Below are 14,457 nucleotides of genomic sequence, written 5' to 3' on the forward strand. Positions count from 1 at the left end.
GCACAACTTTATTGCTAGTAACCAATAGAAATTCAAATTTAAAAACTATTCAATAGTCATTTAACGAATATATTTTCACTAGTTTATCAAACAAAAAAATCAATACTTAATCAGACAACATAATACTTCAACAACTTCTCACAGCAATAATACAGTATAGGCCATTTAAAAGAAAAGAAAAAATGAAGAAAATGAGTTGTGTTCGGCTGGTAGCATAAGTTGAACATTTCGGTTCGCGAGTCTATTCAAATATACCTCATTTAACAGATAATTTAGTTAATCACGAATTTATTTGGGGAACGCTTTCATACTTGTGATCAACTGTAGGTAAGTTGTTGGTTCAATAAGTTTGACAAATCATAACCTGTAGACGCACTGAACACAATATCCAACTTTGTGCACCAAGTTGAACCAAAACTCATTTCTCAAAAAAGAGAAAAAGCTTGGTATCCTCCTATGTCTGTGCTCCAAACGACAGACATGAATTATTCTTCAGACACATGACTCTTGCCCTCGTAGTATCTTTTCTCACTTTCACCCTTCTTCTTATTTCGGTTCTGTGTGCAAAAATAACAAAGTGAAAAAGAAGAAAATGAGAGATGAGAACAAAGAAACAAACTTGATACACAACATATGCAGGATGAAAAGTAAAAACCACGAATTCCCTTTACACACATGTCTATTCTAATCTTTGAGAAATTATTAGGCGGTCTAGGACTATCATGATTTCAACTAATCTCTGTATGACTTGTGATTAAGAGTTTTTAATTCTTCATGCACATGGCGCTGAGGTACAACCATATAACATTTTCACCTGTCCACTCATTCACATTAAAATGCTCATCTCTTTTGCACTATGGATCTGTTTGCTCATCATTTGCTACCATAGAGCATCCCTATATTCTTAAAGTTATCGCCTATTGGGGAATTTCCAACTTTGATGGGTAGTTGGAGCCATCACAACAACTGTCATTCATTCACGTAACTCGGCATCGTATGTATGACATCTCCACTAATCTCCATATCATTTTTTAAAGGATTCAAGATACTTCGTACAAAAAAACAAAAAATGCTTTTTTCAAACCATACAGACCCTGCAGTAACGTTTTCTATCATTTTATATTTTTTGAAATCAAAAAACATTTCCACAAACAAACCCACCCTTAGTTCACTCCCTTCTAACATACTGCCAGACTTCAATGTGTATATTACTTGCTCCAACAACTTTATATTGCTCGTCTTCTATAATGCTACAGTTACCTCAAAAATCTTTAAACCAAACATGATGTTAATAGGAGTGAGAAATTCAATCCACTCCTAACCTCTCAAAATAGAATTGATTCAAATAGGTATATCAATTATAAAGTACAAACCAAACCCCTGCCAAAAATACTTTGCTTTAAGGGGGTAGATCACCCACCTTTGCCACCATATTTAGAACTTATCAATACAGACCATTCAATGCCAAAGCCATTTGCCAAGGAAGGTCTTAAAGGTTTCTAAACTACTAAACCAAATTACCAAACAGTCCACAACAGCCAAAATGAGCAAAATACCATTTATATTTCTAAACAGCAAATATCAAAACAAGAGGATTAATGAAAGGGAGAAGTGAGCTTCATGAAAAGGATACACTAGCAACCACATGTTTGGTCTTGTTATGAAATGGTTAATCATTAGCTAACAAGACTAATTACGATAGTGATTAATATATTGTTGTTTAAAATATAAATAACTCCATGTTATTGCTTGATTCTCCCTATGCTAATTAATAATTAAGACAGGTCCTTAAAAAGTAGGATGGTAGCATATTTTGATAACAAATCTCATGCTATCAAAAAAAGAAGCAAACTCCTCAAGTACCAAAATACATGCCTTGTGTATTCGACTAGACATTACTGTTAAAATTTGTCTTGGCTAGACACACTAATTACTTACTTATAGTATAACTACAGACCATGATAAAAACATGCTAAAGATGCTAACATTCTAACAGTAACAAGTACTACAAATTGAAAAATGATAGGCCAAAGAATCCAACAGTTACTACTAACCAAACAAAAAATTGGACAAAGGTCTGCAGTACCTGGTATGCCTCATGATTTGAAACAATCCTTCTAATTATTGTAGTAGTAGTTATATCTAAAGGACTTTCTAAAACTTTGAAGATGCCCATGCTAATAGGAACAGCATATGGATTGCATTCTTCCTATATGAAAACCAAGGTCAATAACTGATAAGGAAGGATAGTTGGAGATGAGGAAGCAACTTATACAAAAAGTAATAATTGTAAATACATCACTGTAGCAGAAAAGTAGACAATTTACCTTCTGAAAATCATTACTTTCTGCAATGGTTCCATGAACAACTAATGAGATGTTAAATGTAGTGAGCTGCACTCAAATAAATTTAAACCAAGTGTCACAACAATACATGACTAAGTGCTTAATTAATAGCAAAACATGTTCCGACTAAACCAAGAAATTGTCACTAATTTTTTTACTGCTTTCTAACAGCAACAACTAAACCTTATCCCACTAAGTGGGGTTGGCTATGTTGCTGCATTTATAACTAAAAAAAGTTCTAATTCATAGAAAACAAAATTGTTTAAGAGAAAAGAGAAATGAGAGATCTGTGAATACCATGAACACAATCAACTTAGACAGTATATTCAAAACAAATGCAAAAAGGTAACCAAAAAAATTTTTAGTACACCAACACTGCCCTATCTCTGTATTCAACATCACAACTCTTCAGAAACAGACATGAGCAGAATCCAGAGAGAAGCTATAAGCAAAAACTTATCCTATAAACAAATTTAAGGGCACAAGACACCATTTATTTAAAAAAGGATAAACTTTTAAGGTACAGGAAAAGCTCAAGTTCCCCCTTTTTATCATACAATGAAAATTACCTAATACAAGACCAATTCAAAGTAGAGGCATCATGTACTAATTATCATGTACTTTGAAAGTTTAGAATTTCAAAATTAAAATAAGGGTGAATAAAAGTTGTTTTAATTACTGGTATCGGCATTACAACAAAATAATAAAACTAATGGCACAAGAATGTACAAAAAAATAGAAAGGAAAGAATCATCATACACAAAATTAATAAAAAATTAAAGGAATAAATATGTTTTTGGCCCCTAAAATATAGTCATCTTACTTTTGGTCCCTAAAAAATTTTTGCCCAACTTTTGGTACCTAAACATTTTTTCTTCTGTTTTTCATCCTCACCGTTACAATAAGCCATTAGTTTATAGGGACCAAAACAAAAATTAGATGTATTTATATGGATGAAAAACAAGAAAAAATATTTCAGGGACCAAAAGTCAAGCAAAAAATTTTAGGGACCAAAAGCAAAACAGGATCATATTTCAAGGACCAGGACCAAAAACATATTTAAGCCAAAACTAAATAAGCTAAAATGAGACTAACCATATCTTTGGAAATCTCCCATGGGGCACCAATTATAACCTCATCCACATAGCGACATGCTAAAACACTTAGACTTCTTTCATGAAGATTCATGATAGGACGATGCGATCCTCTAGTTGCACTACAAAGAAAGAAAACACAGTATAAAATTTCCACACATTACCACCCTGTATGAAATATAAGCACAAACAATATTAGATGTTCAAATTATATTAATTCAAATTTATAACTTACAATCGAGGCAACAGAGTTGCTACTACTGAAACAGTTTTTGGCAATGATGCAAGCCCAATAACTATGAAGCCTCACCCATACACCATATAAATGCAACAAATAAATAGGAAAGATAGATTAATCTTTAATACGATGTTACATAGAAGTATACAAAAAATCTCTTAGATAAAACAATGCTCACAATCCTGTGGCATATTTCAGAGACACCCATTTCAGAAAATCGATAGCCCAAATGATCATATAGAAGCCAAGAACATAACATTTTACTTAAGAATTTTATACCTCCCTAGAATTCTGAACAAGCTTGAAAATAAGCAACTACTACATCTACACACAAGGTGACAAAAGCAACCACTAATTTTTTACCTGAGACTTCCAGTAGAGTACAATAGAAGCTTTTAAAGTTGCAATAAAATCGTGCAAACAACTTCCAAGAATAAACCCAAATGTAACTGTCCCACCCCCTTTTATAATTTACAGAAACTAGAATGAAATTATTTTTACTAACCAAATCCCCAATTGCCAATATGTACCAGTATGATGGCAGAATGGGCAAGGGCAGCAAAATCTACAAGAATGACCAAAAGAACTCCCAGGAATTCAAGAGCCCGGTCTCTCCCACCCAAAACTAATTCTCACTGGCTAGCTTCCCCCTATCATCTCCTGCCTCTATCTATAACAGACAAACTAACTACCTATTCTAACAGATTATAAGGCCTACTCTGAACTAACAAGGCCTAATTAATAGGGCCCATCTTAACACCCCACATCAATGGCATCATAGTGGGATAGCAACACAATGAGTAAAACTGCAACCTGCCTGTCCACCCATTAACCTCATCACCCAGTCCCTGGAAGTGTGAAATGCTACTTTGACCAGGGTTTTTTTCCAGCTTGCTTATATAGCTCATGCTTCCATTTATATTATGTTTTCTATTGGCCTTTCTGTTTTAACCTTTTTATTGCATTTAAGTTCGAGAATGTGTTCTACTTTTAATAAGTTGATCAAATACTTGTAATAAGTTTGATATGTTAAAAAAATAGTTTAATTATGTTACTTTAGTAATTTGTCTTGAAGTATAAGTTATAATCTTTTAGTACGGCCAGCATGCATCTGACACTTGCCACAATGCCATCCAGCTTAATTCCATGATGGAGTTTTGGGTTGCCACTATTCACCATTGAGAACACTGATAACAAGTACAAAAACAAAATTTAAAAAGTAAATACAGTGGGGAGGCAGAGATATAAAGGTTGCCAACCTGACTGTCTGATCAGTGTGTATTCCAACAAGAAGAAAATCTCCAAGATCCCTAGCAAGCCTCAAGATCTATATTACATAAAGGTCAGTTAATAAAAGGTACAATATCCAGCCACATCCATTTAAACAATCTAAATGGTAGTAGCAGCATAGAAGAAAATTATTGCAAGAGGTATAATTTACCATGGCTCACCCTCCCAAAATAGCCCCCATCTAATAACCCAAGATTTATTTTCTATAGACAGATATAACAGGCAAATAGCAATAGATTATTGAATAAGAACATCACCAAAAAAGGGATATCAGTTATCTTATGTTTCTCTCTCACTACCCTCTACTCAATTTTGTGAGACTAAGACATTTTGACAGACTAGGTGCTTGTTTGGAGTATCTTGCTTTGCATTAAAAACAGCTTATAATCAAAAAGATGTTACTGAGCGGAGAGAGCTTTTGAATAAAAAGCTGTTTTAAGTAATGATCAAGCAAAACCAACAGTTATGCAATAAGGTATGTAAACTGTACCTCAACATGTCCAGCATGAAAGAGATCAAAAGCACCATCTATATATACAATGCGAGAATCAGGTCCTGGACCCTGGAACAGAAAGCATGAGTAAATTATCGAGTGACATGAAGAAATTACTACATATACCCTACACAAAGCATGGCTCTACTTAAAATTATTTGGAAAAAAAATGTTACACAATCTCTAAGTAGCAAGAAATAAAAAATATATTTCTATAAGCAATAGGGAGAAATAAACCACCCATAAAGATTCAATCACAGCCCTATGATATTCAGGAGACCAAATCAGTAACTTATACAAAGAGATATGCTATTATGATTACTGCTATATCTCTCAGCACATGGGAGGAAATCAGATAGAAAAAAGAACAAAAACAAGCTCAAAAGAGCTAACCCAATCTCCTTGACATAGTCTCTCAATCTCTTCACATAATCACACTCCAAAAAAATTTGAAAATCACAAGCTTGCATTTAATTTGATGTACTCTCCAAACTTTTGGGTCCATTGCTAATCAATCTCAGATTACTGAAAATGTTCACATGATTAGCACAAGTTTTCATAGGAAGGACTGAAAATGTTCACCCATATCTCCAACAATAAGCAAGACTTATTTGTTGTAACTTGTGTAGGATTCAAAAACCAATCCACTTTTTTGCTTTTTGACTTTTCAGGAAGGTTGTTATTTTAACAACTTCTATGGGTGATCATGGGTTTGGATGAACCCACGAACCTGAACAATCAGACAGGATCTAACAAAAAGGGAGTCTGGGTTAGTTCAGGTAATTAGGGTTCATGTTAGGTAGAGGAATGGCATAGCTGATCAATTTGGGTTGTGCATTTTGTTTATTTTTATAAACCCACTGAACTCTAGCAGGATGTTATGTGCTTTGCTGCATCCATGATGTGCGACTGATTTGCTACATCATTTGTCCAAGGACTATCTTCACCCCTCGTTGTGCCCTACCTAAGGCTATGTTTGGATATCTAATGGAGAATGGAATGGAATGGAGTGAAATGAAAAAGAATTAAGGCTTTGTTTGGTTTGGGAAAGAAAGTGATATGATTTTTAGATTGTTTGGCAAGTGAGAAAATGAAAGGAAAGAAAGAAAAAATCTTCTCTTGTTTGGTTGTATAGAAAGTAGAAGGAAAGGAAAATGTGTGTATAAAATTATCCCTGATAAAAAAAATAAATGTATAGAAATAAGGGTAGTTTAGTACTTTCATCTCAAAAAAGCAAGTTATACTACTTTTGCATCCAAAATGAGAAGATTGAAAAAAAAGTACGACATTTTTATTAGTTGCTTTCTTTCCTGTTAAATAACCTAACAGGGGAATGACTTATAAATTTTTTCCATTCCCTTCTTCTAACTTTCAGCTATTCCAAACCAACACTAAGTTACCACTCTATTGTTTGGATATTTTTATCATGGAATGTAAAAGATAAGGGCTGGTATCATCTCATGCTTTCCCCCCAAATCAGGGGAAGAAAAAGGGGTATTTTCAAACAATCCAAACAATAGAACCTAGCACCATTCCAGTCTATTCCATCCATTTCCATCAGTCCAAACATAATCTAAATGCCATCCTAAAATATGATTCGGGAGCCATTACCTAGGTAACCTAGCTCAACGGAAGTCAGCAGTGTAAACGAGACATGTACCTCAGAAATGAATTTCTTGAGGCTGGAGTATGTTGCCACGTCACTAGGTTTGTAATTGTATGTCACCTATTCTGCTGTTTCCCAAATTTACTTTTCATAACATGATGGCATACAGTATAGATAACTAAAGGAGAATGCCAAAGCAATGTTACCGGCTACCAAGTTGCCCCCACTGTAGACCCTTCTATGTCATCTTTCCAAAACAAACTTTACTAACCTTTAACAATAGCCAATTAACGCCTATTATCATTTGCCACAAACTTAATTCCCAATAATCAGCCTTACCTACATGGTTGAAGGGCTTTTTTCTTTGGAAAAACAAAGAACTTATTAAAGAGATATAAATACAAGTGGAGAAGAAATCCTCAAAATATAAACCAAGAAAGAAATGGAAAAAAAAAACTAAGAACCTGATACATGTAACATAGCATGTCAATCTCTCTTAAGATCTACCAAAGACAACCCCCCTACCTCCCCCACATACCAAAAAAAAAAAAGCAGAACACCACAAGGAAGCTAAGTGATCGACTTGATCCCAAATGAACTCCAAAGGCAACACTTGACTAATTGAAATTGGAGCATTTCTCTCCAACCATATACACCAAACAACCACAAATTGAGAAGTGAACAACACCAAATCCATTTAGCAACAAGGTTTAGTTTTTTTATAATTCCTAGGGCCTAGGCTTCCCTGTCAGTTGATTTTCAAGTAAAAAGCTATCATTGGCTTCTTCCAGACCACAAGTCCCTATAAGGTATAAACAAGTCTAATGCACATGCCAAATTAAATCCTTAAAAGTGATCCAGTTGAGAAGGAAATAAGCAAAGCAAACAATAATGCACTTGTCAATGATAAATGCTCGAAGACTCATTCCTATAGACCAACATCATGATGTGAAGTGAAATACATGATTCAAGCATCACAAAGACTAAAGGATGCAAAAATAATAGAGGGGGGTGAGGAAATTGATAACAAGCTTATGAGCAGTTAGAAATCAGAATGAAGATTTTACATGAACATACCCTCCCATTTGAGAACTGAACAATTCTACGAGATGTAGGCAAAAAATGAGATATACGAGTTCCACTTGCAGTTGCAGCAGATGCACCAGCTTCAAACTTCGGACTATGGCCATTGCTGAATTGTCTTTGTAAAGAAGAATGATTATGATTTTTTTCAGTAATAGACCTTTCTCTTACACAGAGAAGCATGCGACCTGGGCAAAAAATGATTATATAACATTAATTACATATTTTATAAGTACTATGAGGGCAACCCTATAACCTCAAAGGGAAAACATAAAGACATGCTACAGTCCAAATCTATGCTTGCATAAAGTAAACATCAAACAAACCACACAAAGAGCCATCTAGAATGGAACAATCAGTAAGAACTGTTGCAAGTTCAGTGAGAATGGCCCAGAGGTTAGTCATCAAGCTTAGGTGGACAGAACCACAGTCCACAGAACAATAAGGAATAAGGAGAGTAGTCTAAAGAAAGGGTAAGGTTTGAAAGGTCTTTCAAAAAATTTAGTCAACTGATGGGAAGAAAAATTGTTACATAACCAAACAAATTACCAATTTGAAATCACAAAGAGTCACCCATTCACCAAAATTCCAAATTAAGCTTCACCACAAAAATAACCAAAATGGAAGGAAGAAAGGAACTAGAGTCAAACAGCATGCCCAATTGCAACACAACCAAAGAAAGCAAGCACAAGAATATAAATCTAACCAACAATATCAGTGCTGGAAACCCCTTCAGTACGCTTTATCTGCTTATATCGACCAGCCTTCTTAGCATGAGCATAAGCATCAGTTCCATCCGGAAGAACACAAGGATCATCCCCGTGAATAATGTAATCTATCTTGTACTCATCAAAAAGCTTCTTCATGAACTCCTCGGTTATCGCATAGGGAGCTTCAGGAATAACCTCATCCACCCACTTCACCGCATTCACCATTATCAACCTAACACACATACATCATCTCAAAATCCAAACCAGCACACCAAATCCCCCACATCAAAACAAACAATTAAATATCACATCAAAATTGAAGATTCAACTCCTCTAAAGCGGGGTAAGAGTAAAGTATGTAATATCATGCGTCAATAAGAAAATCAACTGTTAATATGTTAACCAAGGTTTTAAAAAATGGTCCATGGCCGTGGCAGCAAAGTTGAGGCTTTTTAATTTAAGTGTTTGTGGCCGCATTTGTCTGCAACTTCCCGCAATTTAAGGAAAACATGACAAAACTGCAGCCGCAATTTAAAACTTTGATTGTAACACATCTCTGAATTGTTATAACCTCGATTTTAACACATCTATAATTCGTTGTCCATGTGGACGTGACATTGACTGTTTCATCAACCACTAAGATCACTTACTTTACCCTCTAAGGCAAACTCCTAACTTCAAACAACCCGGATTCAAAAACTAAATAAACAAACAAAAGGGCATCCAAAACAAATCAAAATTGCTACTACAAGATCACAAGCACCACCACCACCCCAATAATCGAATTACAAAAAATGAGCACAAAGATGAAACCTTTCGTGAAGAGGGGTAACGGGGGGGCCCTTATTGGCAATGATCTCTGCATCACTAACAACCCCAACAATCAACTGGTCGCCGAGGGCACGAGCTTGGCGAAGGGCATTGCAATGGCCATAATGCATCATGTCGAAGCAGCCATCCATGTAGACGCGAACGGGCTTCTTGTTGCGTCTTCGGCTCTTCCAGAGCTGGCTCGAGTATGCACCCAGCAGTGACACCCCCACGATCACCCCTCCCACCATGCACGTCACCACCCACTTCGTCGCCGTCGCCGGCTTCTCCGTCACCGCCTCGTAACTACCCATTTTCCCTCTCTTTCGAGATGTTCGATGATGTCTCTTCTCTATCTATGTATCTATCTATTCTAGCACCGCTTCTTCTCCTTCCTCATTCGTAGCACCCACACAAAATGGAATGGAATGGAATGAAATGCGTAGCGAATTGTAGAATGTGCGAAAGGCAAAATATTCGGCCTAGGTGCGAGAATTCTAAGTGTAAGATTCCCGTAAAAATGGGCCCGAACCCCCGGGTTTGGGTTATTTGTACGAAACCGAACCGACAACATTGGAGACAGACACACTCACACACAGCCCATGGTTTTTTTTCTGTTTCTTTTTAGGTTTAGTAACCCACCAATAGTTTTCAAATTTATTCTTATTAGTCTGAATAAATAAATTTTCTAATATGTGACATTTACATTTTAATTTTCAAAAGACTTCTGTCGTTAAAATTCGTTAACTAACGGAATTAAAAAAAATTAACGGTAAAAACTATAAAATCTACTTATTAAATTTCAAGAACTAAAAGAATAAGTTTAAAAACGGACTAAATAGATACTTAAACCTTGTTTTTATTTATTAAAATTACGGTTTTCTTGTTTTTTGTTTGGAGCGTACAAAGCAACACGAATAGCCAGAAAAATTATAGGCCCAAATATTGGCCCAAGTACTGATTATAGACTTGGAATTTATAATCGCTCAGCTAAAAAAAACTGGCAATTTGGCATCCTGCACTCCACTGTTGTTTCCTGCACTCACGCCGAATGGGCTTTGCAGAATACAATAGGAGGTATAAGATGCAATAGTGAAAGTGCTGGAAACAAATGCCAAAAAAATCACCTAGTATCCACCAGCTTAGTTGAGTAGTTCTTCAACATAGTTAATCAATATTAAGCATTTCAATAATCTCAGATATTAGAAAACAAAGTCTTGTATATTATATAACATTTGTCAAACTAAAGTTAATTTAATTCATAGGATGTAGGCAGGAATATAAGATTTCACTGTATTTACCGGAGTCGGACAAATGTATTTGGATCAATGAACTACCGGCTAAACCCGCAACCGACACAGTATATGGGTTTTATTTTTTTTAAGATCGTCTTGAATGCATGCGGAAGTCAATTATTGAAGTCGATCCTTTGAGGTTGTAATCCATATTGTCCAGAATGGAAGTTGCAATGATGGTGGTTTCCTACAGAGACATTACTACGTTTAAGTTAATGGATGTTTTAGTATAGAAACAATAGTATAAAAATGGAGGATTTCGTTATTTAAAAGTGCCAAGTGATATGAATTAGGTGAGACTGAGTTAACCAAGCTGTTAGCCTCCCACTAATGGCCCTCGTACATGCTTCTGCAAATACACATGGAGTAGTTCTTGAAGTAGTAGCAAGAATGACCCTTTAGTTAAAATGGGTGGCATTTTCAACTTGCTGAAAATCTATGAACAATATATATATATATATATATGAAAAGTTGAAGTTGAAGTAGACTCAAATTTAAATTTTAAAATAATATTAGAACTCATCTTATTGGTTGTTTTAGGTACCATCTAATTGTTATCAAACCACCAATAAACATCTAGTCTTACAAATTTCACACTCAAGATATTCAATCCTCAAAGTGAGAGAAGGGTATTGAAAATCCTACATTAATTAATGATATATGACAAAAATAATATATATATATATATATATATATATAAAAGTAAGGATCATTATCATTTCCATAAATTAACTTTTAGGATTGAGTTAAATTCAAATTTAAATTCTAAAATATCATAAAGTTAGAATAATGAACTTCCAAGTGTCAAGTTGAACCTCAATTTGTCTAAGGTTCATGATGTGTTGGATATTTATTGAGTGTGCATATATAATTATTGGGCCATTAACAATTTCAAAATCAGTTCAAAACAAAATTTAATATTGCAATTGTTAGGAATCGAAGGACGAGTTAAAAAATGGAAAATTTTCATCAATGGATCACAAACACATCACACAAGTGAAATTAACATTATGATTCAATCTAAAATCTTAAGGCATTGGCTTGTGAGTTTTTCTCACTTATTTGTTAGTCAACTTGTCTATTTTCATCCTATGTGGGACTTCTCATTCCTATTTGAACTCCAACATTTTTTTCCTCATGTGTAAGTCTCTTTCACATTATAGTTCTCCCTCATATGAAAACATTTTTCATCTATGTGTAAGGGTCAAGATTGGGATGATGAATTTAGAATGAAAATGAAAAAAAATAGGGTGATGTGCAAAAAATGAGTTAGATAGGTATTTGGAGGGTGATGTTGAAGATGATCACGTTGAGTTTAACATTTTGAATTGGTGGAAATTGAAAGCATCCAAATATTATATTATTTCCTATATGGCTAAAGATATATTGGTTATTCCTATATCTATTGTATCATTCGAGTCTGCATTTAGTACATAAGGTAGAATTCTAGATTCATTTCGTAGTTCCTTGGGTCCAACTACTATTGAAGCTTTCATTTGTGTCCAAAATTGACTTAAATCTACCAAGCAAAATGTTAATGACTTGCAAGTTGAAATAAATGAAGTGGAAAAATTGAATCAGTGAATAAGGTGTGTAATCACTTATTTCATTTTTTTTATATTTGTATAAAATATCAATTAATTTTTGTGCTAACAGGGTTGTGCTTAAATTTTTAGAGTTGTTTAGTTTGACTTTAAATACTTTGAGTATTGAGACTCCAAGTGTTGGGAGTACTAATGTTGGAACATCTTAAAGTATTACTTTCAGGTATATTGTTATTAGTTTCACCTTTTTTCATATTTTTTTTACCATGCTTATAATATTAATGGATCACATTTTGTTCATTTGTTTCAACAAATCTGGTTGCAACAAATGTGGTTGTAGCAAATCTAGTTGTAAGAAATTATTTTGTAGGAAATAATTGTATTTCAGACTATTATAGTAAATCTTGTTAAATAATATTTTGTTTTAATTTGTATTAGTCTACTTTAGAATATTATGTTGATGGTGCTAAATGAATCAATTTTACTACTTTCAAACATTTGATAATATTGTGTTAATTGGATTAGATATTTAAAAGAATCATGATATAAAATAATAATTTTAAGAAGAAAAAAAAAGACTAAATTTAAATGGATAATCCGTTGGCTCAAACCGAATCAAATCGTTTATGAATGAGTTAGGTATAAAAAATTGTCAAAATCGAACCAAACCAAACCAATCCAATTCGATTGGATTGGGTCTTAAATTTGATCAAAACTGATCCAAATCGGCCTGCGAACACCACTACATTGCTCCCTCTATCATCGTTTCCAATCAAAGCTCCGACGCACCATTGTCGTCTTTCACAAACATCGTCGATAGTAACCATGTTTCCCACTACAAACCCAACACCAACAAATACAACATCATCCCACACCACCAAATTTATTCAAGTTTGCTCTCACAAAATCAATCACCAAACACATGTGAGGTGTCATTGTTTTGCTGCAAGTCCCAGGTGTCGACGCATCTGACAGATGTAAAGGGAGAATGAAATTGAAGCTTCAAGAGAGAGACATGAAAGATGAAAAAATTTCTATTCCGCTTGCAAAAATTGAGGCTCCATTGTTCACCCCCCCTTCAACCTTCGAGAGAGAATGATGAAAAAGATAAAAGTTTTTCCCTTTCCAAGATATTACAATAATCGTGGCTTCGATAGACTTTTCTGATGGCTAACCAGACAACATCGTACCTAGCTTTGTCATCGCAAGTTGGCATTTATTATTGTGGGGACGTGAGGAGTAGGGAAAGAGTTTGAATCAATTGCGGTGGGATGGTAATGATGTTGTTCATGGGTTCTAATGGTTGTGCCGTTGTGAAAGTGATGGACATAGAAGGCTAGGAGGAGTGGAAGGGAAAGATTGATAAAAAAAAAAAGTAGGATAAATAGCTTAGATGACACATCCAAGACGAATTTCTTACTTTCTACACATTTAGGTTATTTATCTAAAATATAATTTAATCTTTATTTTTCTCTTTTTTTAATCGTTGCAAACATAATATTATAATAAACATTAAAAATAGGAAAACAATACTCAAACAAAATACACCGCCATTAAGTTAAACAAATAATTAAGATAAACAAATATTAAAAATGTTTTAATATTTGTTTATTTTAATTATTTAAAGTTAATATTAATTAACAGTTATTAAAAAAATATTTTAATTTTAATTTTCATTAGGGGTATATGTGTCATTTCAAATATATTTTGGTTACTGTGGCAACTTTTCATACTTCTTCACCCATGAACCACTTAAAACACATTCTCCACGGTAGAAAGCGCCTTGATAATACAGACTCTTTAAACTCTCTTCTTTTTTTTTATTTATTGAATTCTCTCAAAAGAACACGGCACTTGAAAGAAATTCAAGAAACAAGAAGGGGCAAAAAAACTCACGAAGGAAGTGATAAAGAATCATTTGCATTTGATAGGAAAAAGACGAAAAGAGT

The 14,457-nt window shown here is 34.2% G+C and overlaps 1 protein-coding gene across 1 annotated transcript; it reads right to left on the reverse strand.

The window, feature by feature from the left end:
* Positions 1-37: 37 nt before the first annotated feature.
* On the reverse strand, positions 38-10,173 carry LOC114396754 (ethanolamine-phosphate cytidylyltransferase-like). The gene is made up of 9 exons (XM_028358897.1): positions 9,673-10,173; positions 8,856-9,091; positions 8,144-8,337; positions 5,458-5,529; positions 4,937-5,004; positions 3,441-3,561; positions 2,328-2,393; positions 2,087-2,209; positions 38-557 (listed from the first exon to the last, which is right to left on the reverse strand). Exons 1-9 carry the CDS (start codon positions 9,981-9,983, stop codon positions 486-488), a joined length of 1,263 nt encoding a protein of 420 aa, XP_028214698.1. The 5' UTR covers positions 9,984-10,173; the 3' UTR covers positions 38-485.
* Positions 10,174-14,457: the final 4,284 nt, after the last annotated feature.

This window comes from Glycine soja, chromosome 18 (genome assembly GCF_004193775.1).
Source record: "Glycine soja cultivar W05 chromosome 18, ASM419377v2, whole genome shotgun sequence".
In the NCBI taxonomy this organism is placed as follows: Eukaryota; Viridiplantae; Streptophyta; class Magnoliopsida; order Fabales; family Fabaceae; genus Glycine; species Glycine soja.